Source organism: Varanus komodoensis, unplaced genomic scaffold (genome assembly GCF_004798865.1).
Source record: "Varanus komodoensis strain SLA01 unplaced genomic scaffold, ASM479886v1 scaffold27, whole genome shotgun sequence".
Classification (NCBI taxonomy): Eukaryota; Metazoa; Chordata; class Lepidosauria; order Squamata; family Varanidae; genus Varanus; species Varanus komodoensis.
In genome coordinates this window covers 12,006,605-12,029,048 of record NW_025335701.1, presented here as the reverse complement: position 1 = coordinate 12,029,048, position 22,444 = coordinate 12,006,605, and the positions used below count along the sequence as shown (strand labels likewise).

The 22,444-nt window shown below is 49.6% G+C and overlaps 1 protein-coding gene across 1 annotated transcript in view; it reads right to left on the bottom strand.

Moving 5' to 3' along the window:
- HYDIN (HYDIN axonemal central pair apparatus protein) overlaps positions 1-18,123 on the bottom strand; it is a 108,597-nt gene extending 90,474 nt beyond the window's left edge. Inside the window, exons 1-9 of the mRNA XM_044433931.1 lie at positions 18,001-18,123; positions 16,229-16,354; positions 15,347-15,466; positions 14,709-14,843; positions 12,475-12,674; positions 10,682-10,806; positions 9,589-9,790; positions 8,990-9,173; positions 4,334-4,433 (exon numbers count right to left, since the gene is read on the bottom strand). Of these exons, the coding sequence (XP_044289866.1) occupies positions 4,334-4,433; positions 8,990-9,173; positions 9,589-9,790; positions 10,682-10,806; positions 12,475-12,674; positions 14,709-14,843; positions 15,347-15,466; positions 16,229-16,354; positions 18,001-18,123 (1,315 nt within the window). The remainder of the gene's footprint in view (positions 1-4,333; positions 4,434-8,989; positions 9,174-9,588; positions 9,791-10,681; positions 10,807-12,474; positions 12,675-14,708; positions 14,844-15,346; positions 15,467-16,228; positions 16,355-18,000) is intronic.
- Between the last annotated feature and the right edge of the window lie 4,321 nt (positions 18,124-22,444).

The window sequence follows — 22,444 nt, the reverse complement described above, 5'->3', positions numbered from 1 at the left end:
CTTGTTTACTGCCCAGAGAGCCCGGCAGGGCTACAGAGTGGTATAAAACTGCAATCAATAAATAATGAATAACACTGGTTGGCTAAGGTTGCTGTATAACCAGGAAACCCGGGGAGATTAGATAGTGACCACCAACCCCCTACACCAAAAGGCCCTTCACAGAAATGGGCCCACCCCAAGCCTGGAGACTTCAAGCGACCCAGAATGCTACAGATCATCTCCTGACAAGGATGGATCACTATGCACGTTAAACTAGAGCAATCTTCCCCAACCCGATCCTCCCATATGCCTTGGACTGCAACTCCTGGGGCTGCCTGCCAGAACAACCCTTCTGGAGGGCATCAGGAGTCCAGCTCATCTGCAGGGTTCCAGGACAGGTAAGGCCAGCCTACGTGGATCCTCCCTCGCCTTCGAAGCCTATTTCACTGTGGCCTTATCAGGTCAGAACACCTTGCAGCCTGGCCCCTCAGGTGAGATACTGCCTGCTCCTATGTCCTTTTGTGCTCCCTTTGCTTAGAAGATCTACTAAGAATGGCTCCACATAATACGGACATGATAAGGAGGTGCCCCTGGAGATTCCCTCTTGTGGAAGCTTAAATCATCTGTGAAAACATCAGATTTTAACTGAGAATGAGATGTTCTTGTGTACATTTTATCTGCTTTCCATTTTCAAGGGGAAATCCTAGAGGCCACCGTGATGCATTCTGGGTTGACGATGTCACACAGGAGCCTGCCCTTGCACCTCATAGAAGGATGCTGAAACGCTCCCCTCGCGGTGGGCCAGCACCGCCACCACGAGCATCGGACTCATGGCCCACACGAATGGCAGGAGGGCATCGCTGGCAGGTAAGGGCCTGTGCAGGATGTCCCTGGGCCACCGCTATTCAGCCCATCACAGGGGCGCTTCCTGCGCCCATGCGGCTTTGGCAACCACGGCCACTTGGTCAACAGAACCTTGGAACCCAGAGTGGGTATTAAAAGCCATGAGCTCCCAAACCAGAGGGGAAGGGAAGCTTCTTGCTCTTCAGGGACAGTTTGCCAGCCCGGTCACCACACACAGGCAAAAGGAGCTCAAAGGGCGGCTCTAGGATGAAGCCTTTAAATTGCAACCATTTGCAGATTTGATATCAAGTCCTAAAAATGCCTGGCAGCAGTCTTCACACTGGAGGAAATTGCTACCTCAGTTTCTTTTACTGAAATCTCTAGCTGGAGCCATGAAATGCACCATTCTGTGCTCACTGTCTGTAGCTAATCCAGATACCGTCGGCCTCACTCTCAACTGACTCTGTAGCACCACCAGGCAGTAAATTCTGACAGGCAATGCAATGCTGTGGCATCGCCATTTTCATGACAGAAGCCTGTTGACAGGGATGGGGATCATCTGGAGGAAAATGATGTTCTAATAAATCTGTGGCAAACTAGGAAAACAATGACAACCTATGTAGATAGCATTTGGTGGGAGATGCCCCCTCTACTAAGGACTACTTTAGCCCTGAAAAGTGGAACTAAGAGTCGCTGCAGTTCTATTAAAACCAAAACAGAAATCAAACAAACTCAGAGGCAGCCATGCTGGCCTAGCAAGATGTACTTTTAGATTTAGTTTGGGTTAATAAAAGTCAGTTGGTGACAAACTGGAAGATTACCTGATATTGGAGGGATGAACCCACAAAGAATGAAGTCCTGTTTCTGGTGGCAGAAAGCCCTCCTCCCCCACTGGGGAGTCTATATGCTATTCCCCTAGTATCCGCCCCCTGCCACCTATCCTATCTTCCATTACCTCTGAAGCTTGCTCTGCAGAGCTGGCTCCTGCTTGCTTTTCTGCCCAGAGGGTCTTCAAGACCCTCTGTGTGCATGTGACCAGGCGGCCTCTGGCCCGCACATTCTTCTGCCACAGTAAGCACACTGGACTTTATTGTCGGTCATTTTGTATTGTATCTCAGGCGGAGTCTTCAAGGCGGAACAAATAAAACCAGAATGCCATGCAAATTGCAAGACTGCATTTTCACCGACATGATCTGAGAACGTGGCCATTCCAAAAGCAGGCTTGCATATTTTGGCCTTCCACGCGTATAGAATGAGGTCAGTGGACAGTGAGGTCCTCATCCACGGAATTTCTGGTTCTGCATAATAAGAGGCATTGATAATCCAGCTGCAGGATTTAAGTGTGGCTGCACACCCAGTCCCTGGGAGTCGCTGCAGTCTCAGTTTGTCAACAGACACGCAACCATTTGCGTAGGTGACGGTTTTACTTTTGTTTGAGCCCAAAAGAAGAGCTTCTGCTAAGCCAGAACATCTTCTGAATGGCAAGCAGAACTGAATCCTTCTCTACTGGTAGTGACATTAGATCTGGCAGGCTCTCCAGGGAAGTATCACTCCTTCTGGACGATAGATCAAAGGAACACAGCAGCCAAAACTCCCACTGTGTCAGTGGATGCTTTAATTTGTAGTCTGCGTGGCACATCCAATTGTTGAACACTGGGAGCTTTAACCCCAAAAATGCATGCACCACACAAGTTCTCCCTGCCTTTTTAAAACTTAACACAGTATGGGGTTTGCCTGGCAACAAGCACACATAGCAATTAGTACAGAGTTGTACTAACACTCTGCATTTGTGCTTGGCAGCTGAAATGGCTAGCCCTGATCTTCTTAGGAAATGCAGTTACATTAATACTTGGCGCCTAAAGGCTCCGCAACAGGATAGTGCCTTGGCTTTGCACCACCAGGTCTGTGATCGGCTGAAAGGTGGAGAGGAGCGTGTGCAGCCAGGCCAAGCAGGAGTCAAGAACCAGTGCGGTGCCATGGCGTGTGCAGCGCCTGCTGTCTCACCAAATGATCGCTTTGCTGGCATGACTAAAACATGGACTGTTAAAGCCAAGGGCATTGTTGGAACAGCAACAGGGTTGAGGGCTGGCCTGTTCCCATCTTCCTAGCAGTTTACTCTGCTTTCTGGAAGGAGGCCATTGCCTCATCAGTTTTGCAGTGAACAAGCCTTTTCTGTGGAGTGGCAGAGCCTCAATAAAGCTTCCTGCAGAAGTCCTGCTGGCCAGAGCTGAGCACAGTGGCGGAGCCTTGGCAGTGGGGTTGGCCTGATGGTGTGAAGTTCCAGGTTTGTTGTCTGGACAACTGCAAAGCCTAGGCACATTCCACCTGGTCACCCGGTAAAACACAAAGGGAGCACATCCTCTCCCACAGGAAAAGTTGGTACCCAGACACTGCTGCTTGGCAGTCTGAGGGGAGTGGAAGAGGAGATTGTGCAACCCATTTGCTTTGCTTGTCTACAGGCAAGGCAAACTTGTGTAATTTTCCCCGTGAAGATGCTACAATTATAGCACTCAGTGGTGGGTGAAAGAAACGGGAAGGAGCTGCCTACTATACATGGTCTCCCGTCTCTTGGGGGCAGTGGTGGCACCTTCCAAGATGCCTGAATGGCCTGCAAAAGTGTTGGTGAGGAGACTGATTAGAGCAAGGGGACCCAAGTTTCTGGCCGCACCATGCTGAGGACTGAGTTTTAACTCTTGGAGTTGCTCGTTGTGCCTCAGCACCGAGAGACGGTGCCACCTCTGCAGCTTGGCAAGAGAAGTGACCCATGCCTTCAGGAGGAGAGGCTGGGTCTTGGCTCACCACTGCACCATCTAGAGGAGCCACTGATGGCGCCCAGAGGGAAGGGAATTACGAGGAAGGAGGCTTGGGCTTATTCTCAGGAGAAGCTTCCTATCAGTCGTGGAAGCTGGGTGGACATCTGTCGGAGATGCCACGGTGGTACCTGGCAGTGCGGGCCCAGAACTGAGTCAGACTAGATCATGAAGGTGAACCATTTAGAGACCACATGCCCAAACTGCGACTCAGAATCCACTCATTTATCATAAAGTGCCAATAAAACCTGAATTTGCTGACCACCAGCACAAGGGGCAACATTCCACTGACCACCAGCTTTTGACCGGCCCTGAAAAAGGCACCTGAGGGTATTTCCTACCTTCTGCTAAAATGACAGTCCAAGCAAATCCCTGGCAGCTCACTAACTGGCCATGCGAAAGCCCGAAAGCTCGCCATAGGCTCACCCTCACTGGACTAGATGATTGCCAGAGGCCCTTCCAACTCTCCAGTTCTAGGAAAGAACAGCCAAGCACGCTCAGGGCTGGATCCCTTCCTCTTGCCAAGCAAAGCAGAGGGTGTGCACAGCAGACCTCACAAGAATGCTGGCAGGCATCTGCCGAAACCGCCCTCTGCGAGCGAAGGGGCACCTTGTGCTCAGGCTCACCAGCATGTGAGACCAGTACAGCAAGTCCGAGAACACCCAATCCCATGATGACAGCATGAGACAGGAAGGCCATACCTGAGATGTCACAGTACACTGTTCGTTGATAAACCCCAGCTTCTTGTGGCCTGAAGATCACACTAATTTCAGTGGTGGAATTGGGCCACACATCTCCCTCCTAAGCATGAAGGAAAAAAATGTCAGAGATACGCTTGCTTGAAGAGCCTCCTCCTTTGGCCTGCCCTACAGAAGTCTGGACCTACCCCTTCAGCTGCCTTTGGCTCCTTCAACTGCCAACGGGGATTTGCGGCTCCATCACGCGACTGAAACTACTTCCACCTTGACTACTGATGCAGAAAGAACCACTTTAAAATGGCTGCTTCTGTTTTCTAAGTTTATTTACTTATTGTATTTATATCCCCCCTTCTCCCATGGTGGAATGCAAGCTGGCTACACGCGGTTCCCAAGCGTCTCTCCTCCAAGCTCAGAGCAGCCCAGACCCACCTAGCTTCCACATGGCAGGTGCCTGATGTGCCTTCAGACCACCCTCCGGTCCAAGTTGCTCAAGTTTAGGTACCGGAGGCAAGGGCAGTCTTCAGTCTGATCTCTGGAAGCCTTTTCCAGAGCAGCCACCCTGGCAATTATAACCCCTCTCTGAGCGAGCGCCTGTGCATGTGAGAACATGGCAGGGCAGTGATGGCCTATCAAGGGCAGTGCGATGGTTGTGCGCACCTTCCCCGCCCACCCTTGCCTTGGTCTCCATTTCCAAGGAGTCAGATTGCACATGTTCCCAATGTGACTTGCTGCTAACGGCACAGGATGCTGCAAATGGAATGCACATTATTCAGCAGTCAGGAGTGAGAGCTCTGTCCTCTGGCAGCCACCTGGGTTTCCCTCACAGCCTTTTCTGCTGATGTGTTATGCCTTCATGCAAAGCCAGATAAGGCTAAATTTGAGATGCACTCAAAGTTATATAAGCATTTCTTTCCCAAGGGCTTGGAACCCTGCTCAGAATGTTTGGATTTTTTACTTTCCATGAACATGTTCTGCTCTTTTGTTGGGCTCCTTTAGTTTTCCTTAACCCTCTAGAGTTGGAATCTCTTCTTGTTCTCCTTGCAAGCCGCAAAAAGATGTGCCCAAACTACAAAGATCCTGAATTGACCTCACAGAAACACTTTTGTTCTAATCCTGTTTCCTTCTTGGGTGGCTCTGGTGCATGTGTGTTTGTGTGTATAATTAGCGTTTTGACCACCCAGTAACAAGAGTTCTTTGGTGATGTGCAGGTAAATTAAAGACATAAAATACAAAACAATGATATAAACAACTTGTGACACACCAGCAGCAGGAAATAAAAGCCATGTAGCAAATAAGAAAAGATTGGACGGTACTATATTTTTTTAATGTCCGGGAGAAGAAAAAGACTTCATCTAGGTCTGAAAAGGCTGCAAGATTGGCAGGTAGCAGGTGTGCCTCTTTGCAAAGGACATGCCACAGATCAGAGGCCTCCACTGAAAAGCCTCTCTTCCAGCCACACAGCTTGCCTCGTTTGGCAAGGGCATCTGGGGCGCATGTCCTGCCACAGATGCTGTGCCAATTCCATTGTGTGAAAGCCCATGGTTCTCATGGCATCCGGGAAGCTTTGAGCCACTTGAGAGTCAATGGCCTCTGCCTGGACCTTGCAGTCCCCAGCATCACCATCACGTGGGTCCTCAACACAAATCTGCCCCCGGGCTTCTCTACACGAGGGGCTTATCCCACTGCTTTGCTGGTATCAGGATCAGGAGAGCCGCCTGGTTCTCCCTGGTGGCATGAGAGGACAGGCAGCCTGTCTCAATCCGACCTACAGGCGCCTGCAGGGATTAGAGCCACTGCAACCTCCCAGGAGCCGCAGGAGGGGCTATAAAAGGCTGCGCCACCCTGCCTAGTTCTGCTGCACAAATTTTTGTGGAGGCTGCTTGGTGTTCCTGCCCTGCCTCCCATTCCACAGTGCCCTCCTCTGTGCCCTGACTCTCCCCTGTTCCTGGCTCCACCTTCGTCTCTGGACTTGCCATACCTTGCCAGTCCCTGACCATGGCTTGCTCCTGGCTCTGCCTTTGCTTCCTCCTGCCGAGGCCTCCACTGCCCATGCCCCTGACGCTCCAGTCGTGGACACCTGCTGCTTACCTCCTGGAACAGAAGCCCGGGGCCCCATTCTCTACTTGCATCATGGGGGAAAAGGTGCGTCCTTTACCGGGGCTTCCCTCCCCATCCCACAGGCTTCTGTTTCTTTCCCTTTCCCTACATTTTATTGACCAAGCACGGGGGTGTGGGGGGGGGGGTTGTTCTGTGGTATAACTGCAGTATGGAGGAATTTTGACTCTGGGTCAGGCTTCTCCCCTGGCTTGATGTTTTTTGCTCTAAAAGAAAGCTGCCAGAATGGCTTGGAAACAAAGTGGAGGCCCTGGAAGGCAATCAAGGCCCCACAAGAAACCCATCATCTCTGTCAGCTCAGGCCAGGAGACCAGTGGATGGACGGCAGCAGCCACCCAGTCCTCCATGCAAGGCACAAACACTCTTTCCTCAAGCTGTTGTGTGAGTGAGAACAGCAGCAGCTGAAGATGACTGAACCTGGATCGTGCGTCGTTTGCTTTCCTGATTAACTGTTTCTCCGCGTCTCATCTGGAAGGTTCGCTCAGCCAATCTGCTTTAGCCGAGTGTCGTGTACTCTGTATTCGGAACTGGTTTTGCACAGACACTGAAGGATCGATAACCCCCGCCTTTGGCTCAGCCTGGCAAACAGCCCTCCTGGTGCTGGCTGCCAGGGCCGCTCTGTTTGCATCCTCATAACACTGAAGGACTCAAGAGATCCCTTGTGAGCCTGTTCCCAAGTCACAAATGCTAACTGTGCTAAAGGAGAGCTCAGCAAGACTTCCCCCTCAGGCAGGAGGCAGCTCCCAAGCAAGGTAGTGCTGGACTCTGTCTTAAGCCTCATGTTCTTCAATGGTTTTATCACTGACTTAAATTGCAGCTTGTGGGTGGCAAGGATCTTTATCAAACTGGAGAACAACACAAATGTGGGAAGCTAAACTAACAGCTCAAAAGGCAGAAATACATTCAGAATAGCCTTCACAGGATGGGAAACAGAGCCAAACAGAAACAAATGCAAAGCTGTGCGTTTAAGCAACAAAAGCTGCAAAACGAGAAGCGCCTGCCTCGGACAGAGTTGCCTGGCTTGGCAGCAGGGCTCGGAGAGGGCCAGCAGGACTGCAGCTGAAAACAAGCAAGCTAAACATGAGTCTGTGGTATGAGGGTCATACCACTTTAACAAAATTGTTGTTTCCGTGTCATGAGAAGTAATAATCCCACTTTATTCTGCTCTAGCCCAACCTCCTCTGGAATACTGCCGCTAATTCAGGTCACCACCCTTCAAGGAGAACATAGACAAACTTGGACACATGCAGAAGAGGGCAAGAAGGATGGCCAAGGGCATGGGAAAATATCCTATGAACCAGGATGGAGGGACCGAATGTGTTTGGCCTGAAGGAGAGGCAGCCCTCACTGAACATCAGGAGCAAAGTCTCGGTGGCCAGAGGAGCCGCTACCCTGGACGGGTGCCATCTCTCCCTCACTGACAGCCCCCAGAGAAGGCTGGGCAGCTGGTTGCAGGGGCTGCGCTAGCTCTGGATCTCTGGTACAGAAGCAGGAGATTGGACTGCACGGCCTCCTTGAAAGCTCCCTGCTTCGGAATGGTGCTCATGGCAACAGCAGCGAAGCCCTTTGCTCACTTTTCTAATTGCAGGGCAGCGGAAGAGCGGGCGAGGGAGAGCACGCCAGAGCACGCTCTCCCCCTGCTGAGCTCACTGGGGCTGGCGGCAGAAGCAACAGCAAAAGCAGTGAAACCACGGGGTGTGGAGGGAGGCAAATGGGCAGCAGCAGTAGAGAGGGGATATGACAAGAAAAGAAAACCTACATGGGAAAGGGGAGCGGGGTGGAGGAGGAAGGATAAAACATGTGGGAAACCTGTAAGGGGACAAGAAACTCTGCTGTGCAGACACTTCCCCCAGACATGCCCACAGCTGAGAAAAGATCGTGCACGTCTGGTTTTGAGTATCTTAACGGCAGAGATAGCTAAGGAAAGCACTTTCTGGGGCTTAGGGTTTGGGTAGGGGCTGCTGGCCCTTTTCAGTCAGGAAGCAGGTGATAAGCAAGCTCAAGGCAGCCCAAGGTCAGAGCTAGCAGGTGTTCGGTGCTCAGCGTCAGACACAGATTTAGCAAGGAGGTTGGCCAAAGGCAAGCCGAGGCGATTTGCAGGCATTCTGGCAGAAAAAGCACCAAGGGCATGAAAACCATGAAAGGGCTAGGAAAGGGATGTTTGTCGCAGTAGCTCTTCCAGCCAGGAAGTGAAGCTTTTAAGCGGAAGCAGTCAGAATGCCCTCAAAGGGTCATCTGAAGAAGTCTTCCTCCTAAAAGCTCCTGGGCCACACCACGCTCCTTGCCGGGACCGGCCCTTGCAGCCATCACGGATCCTCAGCAGTCTCCCCGAGGACCTGGGCTCCTTCTGAACTGCTTGTGCAGGGGCGCCCTGGGTAAGGCCTCCAGGTCCCCCTCTGAGGAGGAACCCTCTCGCTAGGGCAGGACAGAGTGAGAGACTCAGGAGTGAGGGCTAGTGGGAGGACACAGAAGCCAGCCCTGGACACGCTTCCTAACTGTCCGTCTGCTTGCGCCTGTCACGGCCCGTCAGGCCCTGCTCCTTACCAGAGGCTCAATGGTGAAGATGTTGTTGCTGAAGAGCATGGAGTCCTCACGCACCATTGCCAGGCGATTCTGAAAGGTCCGCGTGACAATGGAGAGATGCTCACGAAGGGCAGGGTTCATCGGGCACTCCAGCAGCAGCTGATCGAGCACACCCTCCTCCTCAGCCTGCAGCGTGTGGCAGAGGCTGGAGCCACAGGGAGCAAGAACGGAACCTTGTTACTTAACTTCTGCACCACCCAGTAGCCACGGGTCTCTGGCGGGTTGCTGCGGTTCCTGAACGGGGTCAACTGCTGCTCCTTCCAGCCTGAGAACGTCAGCCCAAACCGTATCCACAATGTTAGCAATGACGACACCATCAGCTCAGAGGCCAGTGCACACGGACAGTGGAGAGCAGCGGTCCAGACACAGAAGGGAAGAAGCAGGAATGAGGGTTCTGCACTCGGTGGTTAGGGGAGCGGAGTGCGCAAGGCTGTCACTGCCCGGTTTGCAGAGTAGCACAGAACCACCCAGGACCAACCAAGCTGCTCTCTCTGAACGCGCATCTTCCGTCCGCTCTACAGGCATTCCCCCACGGCAGACGCCACGGCACTCAAGCTTACCTGTGTTTCTTCTGCTCCTCCTCTTCTTGGGTTGCAAAGACTTTCCACTGAAAATGCGCAATGATATCACTCCTATTGTGAATAACCACAAGACGCTGGTTTGCTAAAGTGATAAATGTTTTCTCCACCGTCAGAGAGTTCTTGTCCAGTCTCACATTGACATCTGTAGCAGCTCCATACAAGCTCACATGAATATCTTCTCCTGGGAGAAAGAGCAAAGCACAGAAAGGGTTGAACATCAGCCGCCCTGAGGCTGATGCAGCTTTTCCAAACAGTGCTTCATTTGAAGTAACGTCCTAAAACCTGAAGGAATTGTCCTCTCAAACCATCTTGCAGCCAAAGGGCTCAGAACCGCCACTGTACAGCCCACCTGCAGTCTGAGCTGCCCTTGCCAGTATTTCCACACTGCACCAGCTGCTACACCTGCTGGCCAAGCACCATGCATGCCTTCTTTGCTAACGCTCTACATGGCGGCGCCGCCACCCAGCCTGTGTCCTCATGTATCCTCCCTCCCACCATGTTTTCACTGCCTAAGATCTGTTACTGAGAACCACAGCCACAGGTGTGTGTTGACAGGATCATCCCTTCCACCTTGGTTAAAGATTTAATTTACTCTAGAAAAGACCATGAGTGCCTCCCTGTGTTTCAAGAAGCTGTGGAAGAGTCAGATTGATCTCAATAGCAGGCAAAACTCTAGATCAGATTATTGACCACTCAGTCCAAGAGCATCTGGAAAACAACGCACTGATTGTGAGGAACCTGCAGGGGTTAGTCCTTCACAGCACTGCCGTATGTGGGAGATGACTTGACAGCACGCAACACCAGCGCAGAGTTAATAAGCAAACCATGCTGCCAGGTAGCCTCTGTTCATTCTGGTGGAGCTCCCGGGACCCTCCTGCACAAAATCCACGGCAAGTTCATCAGGCCACAAAGCAGCCCTCTTCGGAAGCAGCAAGAGGGCACGTGCCTTTCAGCAGAGCTTCCTATTATCTGGGCTGCAACGGATGGCATTCACATAACTTCCCGTCCCTTTATTCAGAGCAGAAGGGGGAACTAGAAAGGAAAACATCACGTCCTGACATTCTGCACTCACCGGTGTCATAATGCACTAGGAAGTCCCCAGAGTGACTGCCGGTCTTTTCTGGCCGGAATTCAACGGTAAATTGTTCGGTCTCCTGCACTCCAAGGGTCCCAATAGAAGGCTCAACAGAGAAAGGCCTGTAATGAAATAAAAGCAAACGTGCACCATGATTTAGCTCCGTGTAGTTTGATTAGATACAGGGAAATTAATCATCCCTAAAAAATTAGAAAAATCTAGTCTGGCTAATGAACCGCACACCAGGTGAATTGCCTTCTCCTTTGTACATGCACAAACACACATGACAGCAGCTTCTTTCTCACACACAGCATCTTTGAAAAGCACCGGCTGTCCCACACACACCGTTCTTCCTAGTTAGACAGACAGACCTGCCTCTCCCTCATGCATACACACATGCACAAGCTGCCGTTCCCCAGCCTCCGCCGCATGCCTAACTAACATACAAACACACACAGACAAATAGCCCAAGCATAGTAGGAGAAGAACCGGGGGACAGTCTGGGCTGCCATCCCATAACCACAAGGGAACCCACTGAGGCCCAGCTGCATAGTTGAGGCACAAGGACGCTGAGGGTCATTTCCCCCACACGCCTCTGTGCCTCCTGGCCCAGTCTTCTGAGACCTGAGGAGCCTGGCAGAAGACACACTGGAGCACAATGAGCCATACTCGGACAGGGATGTGTTGGGCCCCTGGGAGAGAGGCAGGGAGGGTGCACGCAAAACAGCGCTTGTGGCTCAAGAGGCAGGGCCCCGTGCTTCCCTTGCAACGTGCTCTCTCCAGACTGGCGACGACAGAGCCCCATGAGCAAAAGCAGTCAAGCACCCACATGATCAGGGACACCAACCTCCAGGAAAGCAAGAAGCAGCGCTGCTGGTTGGAGTAGCACTGCTGACAGGGAAATAATTTCTAGTTCTCTTGCACATACACCATACTGCCAGTAAATGATTAGATTTTAAAATGCTCAAGGTATGCATACAAAGTGGGCAGAGATTTCCCAGAATTTTCTTTGTGGAATTTTACTTTTAGAAAGAAAATGTAACATATACTTTGAGGAAGAGAATGAACTACCCCATTCAAGGGTCTTCATGGCCCCTTCCAACTCTACTATTCTAAGATTTATCTTGTTAACTGAGATTTACTATAACAACATTCCTAATAAAACCAGTTTTCAATGACATTTGCATCATGAGTGGGGCTTTCAAAAACACCCTTCAAGAAGCCCAGTGCAAAACAACAGGCCTTTCTCCTTTGGAGTAAGAACAGTTAATTTACCTACATAGTTTGTCAAGTGTGAACTTGCAAGAGGAATTGATTTTGGGGTGATAATTTATGGTTTTGCAATGAAAAGATCCAGAGAAACAAAGGTTTAAAGTTAATTGGTCTATTTAAAAAGTTTGGGCCCATTAAAGAATGACAACGAAAAAGACGCAGAAGACCAAAACATCAACGGGGGGCCTTAATAAGGGCAAAGCAAAAGATCTGCAACAACTAGAATGCTTCGGAGAACTCCTCTCCATTGTGTTACTCAAAAAGGGCAATCAGTCAATACATCTCTGTTGCCAAATAAATATAAGTGCTTGGTTATTTGACTGACTGACTAGGACACTGGCTCTCCCTCATGCTGTGCCTGCAGTTACTTCCTAGAGACGTGAATCACCCAAGAGAAGTGCCCTGAACCTGTGCCCTCCTGCCCCCCAGACGTCTGCCTGCCTGATGTTCTGGCTATTGCTGAAGCCTCACTCCATCATCAGATCTCCTCCAATCCAGACAAAAATGCAGGATTTTACCTCTGTGTGGTGATTTGGTAGCGAGCCTCTCGGTTGCCAATGTTGCGAACGAGCAGAGTTTTTTCTGTGCTATACTTTACAGGGCAGGTGGAGAAATTCAGCTGGTCTGGGAAGTCCAGAATTCCTCTTGCACCAATTGCTCGGATAGGAACAATAAATTTTTCCCTTTCAGTAATGCAGGTTACTTCATGGAAATAATCCTGGGGGAAAGATGAGCGTGCAAAGTGAGGAGAGTCCTTCACATTCAGTATTATTCCCACAAATGCAGGTGCCCAGAAACAGCCTCAAGATGTTCTTTGTGACACGGGATCTGGCTCCTACCCAGAAGCACCAGTGGAAGAGGCTCTGCCCACAGGCCAGTTTTTAAGTTTTGTTAAAATGGTGGGCTCTGGAGGTAGGGCTTTCTCAGTCCTGGTCCCTTGCCACAAATACTGGAAAGTGGCTAGAAATGGCTTATAAAAAAGTATATGAAATACTAAATACGCTCATGTGAAGCCTCAATCATTTTAATTCTAGCAAAACACATTTACTCCAACATGCCATAACTTTTCACTGTACTTTGCTATTGTTAATCTAAGCAGTAATCTCCTGGTTTGACTTTCAGTTGAAAGGTTTCTATTACATACTCTGCTTCTCTTAGTAGATTATTCTTAAACTTGCTTGGAATTAATTTATAGAATCTTAGAATCATAGAATTGGAAGGGGCCAGAAGGCCATCCCTTTCAGATGACTGTCCAGACACTCTGTGAATGTCTGGACAGGGAGAGCTTGCAGCTTCCCCAAGTAATAGGTTCCATTGTCCTTCAGCTCTGACAGTTAGGAAGTTCTTCCTGATGTCTAGACTAAATCTGGTTTCTTTTAACTGAAGTCCATTATTCCGTGTCCTGCACTCTATGATTTTATTAATTTATAATGCTGATACAGAAGTGCATGTTTTATATCAGAAGACGGTGGTCTGGAAAGGCTGCTAAGAAATACATGAAATATGCCAGGGGGAAACAACTCCTGGCCTCAGTGCAGATTCACGGCAAACAAAGACAATGCTCCCCAGTGGCCATTTTGTGTGCAGTCTTCATGGGGACTGGTTGTGGGTGAGGATGATGGCCGCATCCTTCTCCCCCAGCCTGTTTTGCACCCAAAACTGCTGCTCTTCCTCCCTGGTCCAGCTGCACATTAACCTGCACAAATACACGGGCGGGGAGAGGAGGGAGGAAGCAGCTCGGGAGCTGGTTCGGAGCAACAGTAACAGCAGCAGCACAGCCAGCAGGGAGACAGTGACGGTCCTCTCCCACTTAATGCTGCTCCCCTGAGAGCTGCTCCCCTCCCAAGGCCTGCTCTTGCTTAGCCCAAGCAGCCACCGCCTCTCTGGTTCCTTATTAACTGTCACACAGAGGCCCCAGAGCACCGCAGGCTGGAGGTGGGAAGCCGGTCAGAGCCTTCCTTGGGCCAGCTGCCTGAGGAACAGGAGTCAGAGCATGGGCTGGCTCAGGCGGCCGGCCAGGACAGCTGCTCCAGCAAGCTCTGGAACCACTTGGGCACCTCGGAGGCCCGACAGCCAAGGGGAGGGTGAGCAGGCAATTTAGCCTGAACCGTCCGCTTAACTTTCTGAGAGAGCAACTGAGCGGAGCCTGCAGACCTGTGGGCTGATCAAGCGCAGTATTTTGTTCCCAGAGTGGCCAGCCAGCTGCCCACTGGAAGCCCACAAGCAGGACATGAGTGCAACAGCAATCCCATGCCCACATTCCCCAGCAACTGGGGTATACTGGCATCCTGCTTCCAATACCGTAGGTAGCAGACAGGACTAGCAGCCATGGAGGGCCTTCTCTTCCATGAAGTTGTCCAATCCCCTTTGGAAACCATCAGGACACCTTGAGGCTGCAAATTCCAGAGCTGCACATGCCTCTTTGCCTGTTTGCACCATCAAGTGGAATACATAAGCCACACGTGCAAATCGCATCAACAGGATCAGCATGGTTATCTTGAGGAGCACAGCTTTCTGTGTTGGACAAACACAGGTGCCCTTCCTTTCCTAGTCCTGACTCTCCCATGAGTTGCTTTCTGAGATGACCCCATTGGGCTTGATGAGCTTTAACAGACAAATTCCACAGCGAAAGAAAAGAGGAAACACAAGGAGCTACATCTCAGTCACAGGCTAAGCATCTCTTGCACCTCCTTCATGATTCTGCCTTAAGTAGAGAGAAGGTTTTCCACCAGAAGACGTGGTGGAACGTTACCTTGTTCTCTTCGGGAGTGAAGAGGATGCGGAACGTAGAAGGCATGCCAGGAGCCACCTTATTGCATACATCATTGGGACTCACAACTCTGAAGTATGGCGAACTCTCCAGGACAACTTTCACCAACCGGGGGATCTACAGGAGAAGCACGTACAAGGAACACGCTATGCTGCAGCTCAGAGCGAGGGAGGAAGATGCATGAGGCTTGCCGCCTGCCACAGGAGGGGTGACGGTGGGGAATATTACAGAGGCGATTCTGCGCAGTAGCAACCAGCAGCCCGGCTGGGCTGATGCCACATTGCCTGGCAGAGCATCCCCTCCTACCACCAGGTGAACAACCACCCACCCCTCCCGGCATCCCCGTCGTGGTGCTCCCCCGAAGTGGAGGGCTACGGCTCCCACCCTTCCTATCCATTGGCCACATTGTCTTGGATGGATGGGAGCTGTAGGCCAAAGTATCTGGAGGGGGCCTAGAGAGGAAAAGAAATGGGACACTGCCACTGAAAATACAGCCCCGCCTGCTATTTTGCTATGTGGATGTTCCGCTAATCCCCTCACATGGGTTTGGCGACGCAGCATAAAACCCACACATGCACCCCGCCTCCACACCACTTTCCAGCCATGCTGGCGCGGCACACCTTGTCATTGTTCCTCAGAATCAGTGGCACTTCATAGAGCTCACAAGGGGTGTAATTCTGGAAAATCACTTCTGACGGGAACGGCTGAAACAGGGACTGGTCCAGGTCCACCGAGGAGAACTGAAGACACAAAGGGAAGCAGGTAAGTGCAGGGCATCGAGATGGAGGAGTCGCCGGGGTGGTTTCATTCCGAAGGGAGTATGTCTGTTGGGGGTACAGAGAGCCTCCCCAGAAGAAAAGGCACTCGCTGTTTCCAGCAAGACCCTGCGAGGTGTAGAATGGGCTACTGGCCAACTCTGCTTCCCCCGCACTCATCTCAACACCATGGGGCACCCCTCCACTGGACCTACACCCAAGTAAATGTGCATAGGATCCAAGCACTCTGTTTTCTTGGCTACACACGCTACTATCACAGAGACAAAGCTTTACTAGGCTCACGGGATATTGCACAGGTGGTGCAACACCAAATGATCCCTCCATGGAGGGCAGGGCCTGGAACCTCTTTCAGCCTTGGAGACCAAATTCCATTTCCAAGAAGATCTGGGAGGCCAAGTTCCAATACTGCAAGGAGCCAAAAGCAGAAGGGGTGGGGCCAAAAATAGCAGCAGATTTTCGCTTACAGCCTCTAGTATCTGCACAGTAAGCCTCAGAAGAGGCATTTCAGCTTTTCAGAATAGGGAAAAAAACTACATCAAAGCTACAAAACCAAGTGATCAGCCACAGAGGAAAAGGGGATGCAGCCATCTGAGGAACCCAAGATGGAGAGCCTGGAGCCATGGGTGGGCCCAGTTTATCCCCCAGCACTGAGGTTCCCTGGTGTCAAGATACCATCCAGGTCTTTTTTAGCATTACATCAGAGAAGTGAGGAAGAAGAGGCCGTACCTTCTGGTGCGAGGTTTCACTCATGTCTAAAAGCTGTACAATGCGAGGCAAGTGCACTTCATGGGTGCTTGCCATCTTCTGCTCCGTTGTAAGAGACATCTCTTTCAGGAAAGCCGATGGAGTCAGCTGCAATTGAGAGTCAAGACCTCATAAATGCCTGCATTAAGGAAATCTTTCCTTGTTAAGCAGTTCTGAATAACACGTGCTTACTGCCACCAAGAGAACCCCAAACTTCCAGTAATTTCCCTCCTGCATCTTTTACATTCTATATATCTGCAGAAGTTCCACTGATGGGAACTTAATTGGAAATGGCTTTTCAGATGTTTACATAATCACCACTGCCCCAGCCAAAGTTGAACAAAACGGCAGCAGACGTGGAAAACGATTCAGCTCTACAAATGTTTTGGAGAGACAGACCGGGGTCTGGGTGTAGATACTTATTTTCTGGAGGAAAACTCAATGGAAAGAACAAGTCTCATGCACCTATCTGATACCCAATTGTACATCTACTCATTTATATATATATATATATATATATATATATATATATACTGCCCATATGCCCAAAATGGCTCTCTACTCAAGTACATTCTATAGTCAGCTGAGACCATCATTTCATGCATCTGACTGTATCAGCTCCATGTCCTGAAAGCATCTGCTGAAAGTTAGTCTCCAAGGGCTTGTGGGTGTTTCTAGAGCAGCTGCCTGCAAAGTTGGCCACCCAACCTAGAATGCAGGCTTGCCTTCTGAACTGGAAGCCCCTTTTCCTAGTCTTAGGTGCATGGAGACTGACAGGGGAGAAGAAAACCCACACAACTCTGCACTTCCTTAAAGGTACTTGTTTCTTCATTATGCCTTCTAAGGTGATATATCAACCTATGCCCTCTTACAATGGATAAATAATGTTGCTCTTCTGTAATAATATTTATTATTCAGAAAAAGTAGGGCGGTGTTGAGGATGAAATCAAAGGTTCTACCTTGGTAAAAAACAGAAGAGCAGAGAGAATGAATCAGCTGGAGATCTATTTCATCGACAGTGAAAGGGGAAACTATAAATCAGGCTGGTTTGGGCAGCCCCCAGTGGGACCTGTCATAGCTGCCTTTCTCCCCACGTGTACTTTCTCCACCCCATTCCCCCACCCCTGCACATGTCACCTACCAGGGCACACTAGATGGAGAGCATCAGAGCAAAATCAGGTTCTATCCAGCCTACCAGTGGCTGTTTGGTGAGCTGCTAGGAAACAGCGTGCAGGGAAAGCTCCTTGGGCACCTGTTTCCAAGCAGATTCGGCCCACAAGCAGCAGCCCACCAACGGCCCAGCTGTTTGGCAGGCTGGTAAGTGCCGTTTTTGCTAGAAGGCAAGTATGTACAGATTCATCCCTATGCACCCATTTCCCAGCAGGATCAGGTGCTTCTGCTGGAAGATTGATGCATGGTAATAGGTCTCGGAGGGAACCATTTCCCAGGAGAATGAAGCTCCCCCCACCACTCCACCAAACAGCTCTATGGCAGGCCAGTGGAAGCAGATCATGACTGCTGAGAGGAGGGAAGATTAAAACTTTAAGGGTTGGGTTTTTTAAAGGGTGGGGGGGAAGCATTTGGGTAAGTCCCTTCAACTGGTTCCTTCCCTTAGTGAGTCTATCTTCTCACAGCCATTAAGTGCCCCACATCAAGTAAACTATGCCAAGCTAAAAGGTTTTCCACCGTCCCTTATAAAAAAGCTTCAGGGCTATCCCCCTAACCTGGCCAAGAACTCGTGCAAAGAAACGTACCAGGGCATCCTTCTTCTTCTCTTCTTTGACCAGCTTTGGATTGCGAGGTGCCACCACTTTGCTTTGGAATCCTCCTGGCAGTTTGCAGGGGCCCAGAGATTTCTGGGCTCGGTCTGTTAGCATCTTTAATGAATCTGTCAGAGTTTCTGGAATAAGAATAGCAGCAGTTTTTGTTTTAATCACCAGCAAAAGCCCTGGGATTCACTATGCTACCCGAGTTTCAGTTTTTACTGCCTTACAATTAACTAGACTGATGGGCAATTAACTTCTTTGGGAAACATACAGCAATAACTTACAGAGTTTTTGTTTTCTTTGCAAACTCATTGTCCCTTTATTTTGAAAGCAGTTTCAAGGTGTCTCCTCCCTCTTCCACCCAGCATTCACACTTTCTTGCAAGCCATGTGCATCTGCATCCTTGAAGCAGTGCTGATCTCAGGTCTGTGAGGGGTGTTTGAGCAAGACACATTTAGTTGGCGTGCAACCTTAGCAAGTGTACTTTCTCATGGCTATGAAGGGCCCCACATTAAGAGGTTCCTATGTCCCTTGTAAGAAAGCCCCATGGCTATTCCCCTAACTTGGCCAAGAGTTAATACAAACAAATAGATGGGACATCCATCTTTTCTTCTCTGACCAGCTGTGGATGTGCCATCACTGTGCTTTGAAACACTTCTGGTAACTGATACGTTCCCGGAAGGGCTTTAAAGCAGAGTTGCTCTTGCTCCTCTTTCTCATTGCTGCTACCTTGTGCTTGCTGGTTGAGAGCCAGAGAAAGGCAAGTCGTACATTTTCTGCGGCTGCTCCACTGCTTCCAACTGCCTGGGCCAGAGCCAGAGGCAGGTGAGCAGGCAGGCAACAAAAGCGCCAAGGGTATGCTTGGAGTTCATTCAGTATCTGCAAAACTATGGCATGGGTATGGGCTTCCATGGGAGGGTATGGAATGGGCTTCCACAGGAGGTGGTTGAGGTCCTATCAGTGAGGGTGTTCAAGGATAGGCTAGACATGCACGTGGCAGGCATGTCATGAATGGAGCCGGCTAGAGCCAGGAGTCAGACTAGATGTCCTAGGAGGCCCCTTCTGACTCACTCTGTTTCTATGTATCTCTGTGCATTTCTTAAACTCTCTGGCAAATCAGTCATGTTACAAAACATACAATTCAGTTAGATGTTGAAGGCCCTCCTTAAAAATTATTCCAGAATCTATTATACCAGGTAACATTTTCTGCTAGCTTCTAAACTTCAGTGAACTATAAATGTCATGACTCTGGTCTTCAATAAAACAAACAGAACCTGAAGTAATTTTATTCACTGGACTATCGGCTGAGTGTTTGGGAAGTTAAAAAAAAGGAAAAAAAAGAAGTTAAGTATGGGGTGAGATTCTGCAAAGACTTCAAAGGTAGGAAAATGTCAGCACTGCTAATATGACAACAATAGCAGAAACAAAAATGAAAATGATCCACTGGAAGGTTGATCCAGTGCCCTGGAAGGTACAGTGCCTCCTCTAGGGAGATCAGGGAGTCCCAAGTTAAAATGGAAGAGGGTCTGCAAAACAGTAATTAAAGCCTGAACAAGTACTATTATTTACTGTATTTCTATACTACCTAATATTCGAAGCACCTGGGAGGAGTACAGCAATGTATATTTGTGGTATCATAGAACGGATGGAAGGCGAGATCTGGTTTGAAGAGATGCGCCCAGCTGCACTGAAATCTGAAGCTTCCTGGCCTGTGGGGCAAGGGCTTCGCATACGTGCACAGTCAGGAGATATCACTGTACAGTGCACAGAAAATCTACCTGAACTCCGAGTACTAGGAAACAAGGGCAAAAAATGTGCAGGTGGGCCAAGAGCTTTGCCTAGAGATACTGCCCAGGCAAAAACCCTTTCAGCCCTAATGGACAGCTAAGGGAGGTAGGCATGGGCGACAGGGCATTCCAATCCATACTGATGGTTAGATCATTGCCAGTTTGATCAAAATCCAGAGCATCCAATCTGCTTGCTGACTTGGCCCTGGTGTTTCCTCAGTATTTGGCTACCAGTACTGGTTATGAAGGCACGGCATGCAACGTTGACACCACCCTGTGCCTGAATCCAGGGCAAAGGAAATAAAGGCTGCCAGCATTTTCTTCTTTTTGCAGGATAACTTTGACAACTGCCTGAAGTCCCTCCAGGTTTTGTTTGGATATGCTATTCTTCTGTGTTACATCTGACTCCCAAGTCATTGGCTATTTTGCCAGCGCATTTGCTGCTCTCCTGGGCAAAGCAGAAGCAGCTTGCAACTTCACAAAGTATTGCCATTCACATCATCCACACCACGCTCAGTTGCAGAGCTACTTGCAGCAGGCCCTCCGCTGAAACAAGAAATAAAGCCTAAACTCAGTTATATAGCCCAACCACCCACTTTCTCTCACAGGTTGTAGAAGCTGCTATAAATGGAATGTGAGAGGCAAGGAGGGGAGCCTTCTGGAGGTGCAAATGGTGTTGCTGGAATATTCACAAGGTGTATGCACACACTGAAGTGCTTGGTGAGTATCTCTGCTCCAAGATGAAGGTCAATCTAAAAGCACAAGCTATGGAGTTACGTTCTATACGGAGAGTTTCCAGCTGGCCCTTGACGGAGCCGAACCCATCCCTTTAAGGGAGGCTCTTCTGGCGAGGCTCTCGGCCGAGAAGCAGTGGGTGACGGCATGCCGCTCCGTGACTGTTCTGAATTGCAGCAGGACCTTGGAAAGCCCCATGCAGAGCACCATCATCCACGGAGGGCTAATGGCGGCTGGCCGAGCATGGAGCTTCAGTGGCCTGCCCCTGCTGACCATAGGCTTTAGACTGTAGGCATGTGCTCCAGCAGTCAGTCCCGCATTCCTGCGTGGCTGAGATGGGAGCTGCTGGGAAGCCATCCTCCGGGATGAGCGATAGGACAGCCAAGGCACAGAGTGGGTGCTGAGAACTCCCCGTGAAGTGGGGTGACCTCTGGATAATCTGAATCAGGTCCTCTATGCAGTGATGGGGGACATGACAGGAATTGAATCTGCACCGCAAGGAAACGCCAGGCTGGACCTTATGTCAAGACACAGACCAAAAAGGTCATCATCACCGGTACTGGCAGGTCTCTGTGGTGGACCCTTCTAGATTAAGGGCCACTGCCATTGTAACAGGCAAAGTTCCCGCCATCCCCAGTCCTAATGAGTGCCACTGCGGCCCATCCTCCCCTGGACAAACCAGAAACATTCGAGCTAGGGTATGATCTGAATGGAGTGTTTGGTCCAATTCGGACCAAAGGGCTCACACACTACAAATCTTCAGAACATTTCCAGTCCTATTGCCATGGAGGTTAATGCATAAAGCCTAGTTCAACACCTGGAGACCAAAATACCACCATTTTTTCTCCAAGAACCAAACTATAACCACAAATTTATCATCTCAGTACCTCTCGGGATTTACAGATGCTCAGACTGACAGCCTCAGATCCTGCCTGGGATCCTGCATTCGTCTCCCTTTGGAGACATCCAAGGGCCACCACCTGTTATCACTACACGGCACCTCAATCTCAATCTCCGCTGCAAGAAGACAAGATGAGAGAGGCAATTGCTTCAAATCTTAGAGGGAAAAAACTCTTGTCAAACATGGCACAAGACCCACTGCTGCATTCCATGAAAGCTGTAGGAAGGAGACTCTGCCTTCAAAAATCTAACATATACTGGAAAAAAAGACAGAAACTACTCCTGCAGAATTTCTTTAAATAAATTGTTAGGCTGGGAGCAATCCATGTACACACCAAAGAAAAAGTGCAGCCATGGAGTATGGAACAAAGCGGGAAACAAGGCAGAACCAAGCAGTATGAGACTCTTGTAACACACTGATAGTAACTGATAGAAATTACTATCAATTTGGTAACAAGAATTCCAGGCTGTCAGCTGAGACTCCATAGGAAAAGTAGGCTAGAAATTATATTTTGTATAGCAAAAATAAGAATGACAAAATTCACTTTAACATGAAAATGTTAAACTTAATGGGGCTTTTCTAAATGCTATGACAACCTGTATATTTTGTGTGCCCCTCAAACGCTGTTCACCAAATCCTATTTAAACAAGGTAAAAATGAAATCAACTGGACATTATCATTGTGATTGAGAAGGCTTAAAGCAACCAACCTCTGAGCAAGAAATAAAAATAGCTATCACCAAACTAAAGCATGGAAAAACAGCTCCTGGCAAAGATAACTTCCTAGGGGGCTTTATAACTCCTTCAGCACCATGTTTAAATCTTTCTGCACAAGACATTTTATTGTATGCTTGTTTATAGTAATGTCATCCTCCAGGGTCTTTTTTGTCACTTTGCAGCCATTTTTGTGGCTTTTTTCAGACCATGCAAAAGCTCGTATTAACTCTGAACAGCAGCATGAAACTCTCATGTATTTGCACAACTCTGCTACATCACAGCATGCCCTGGTG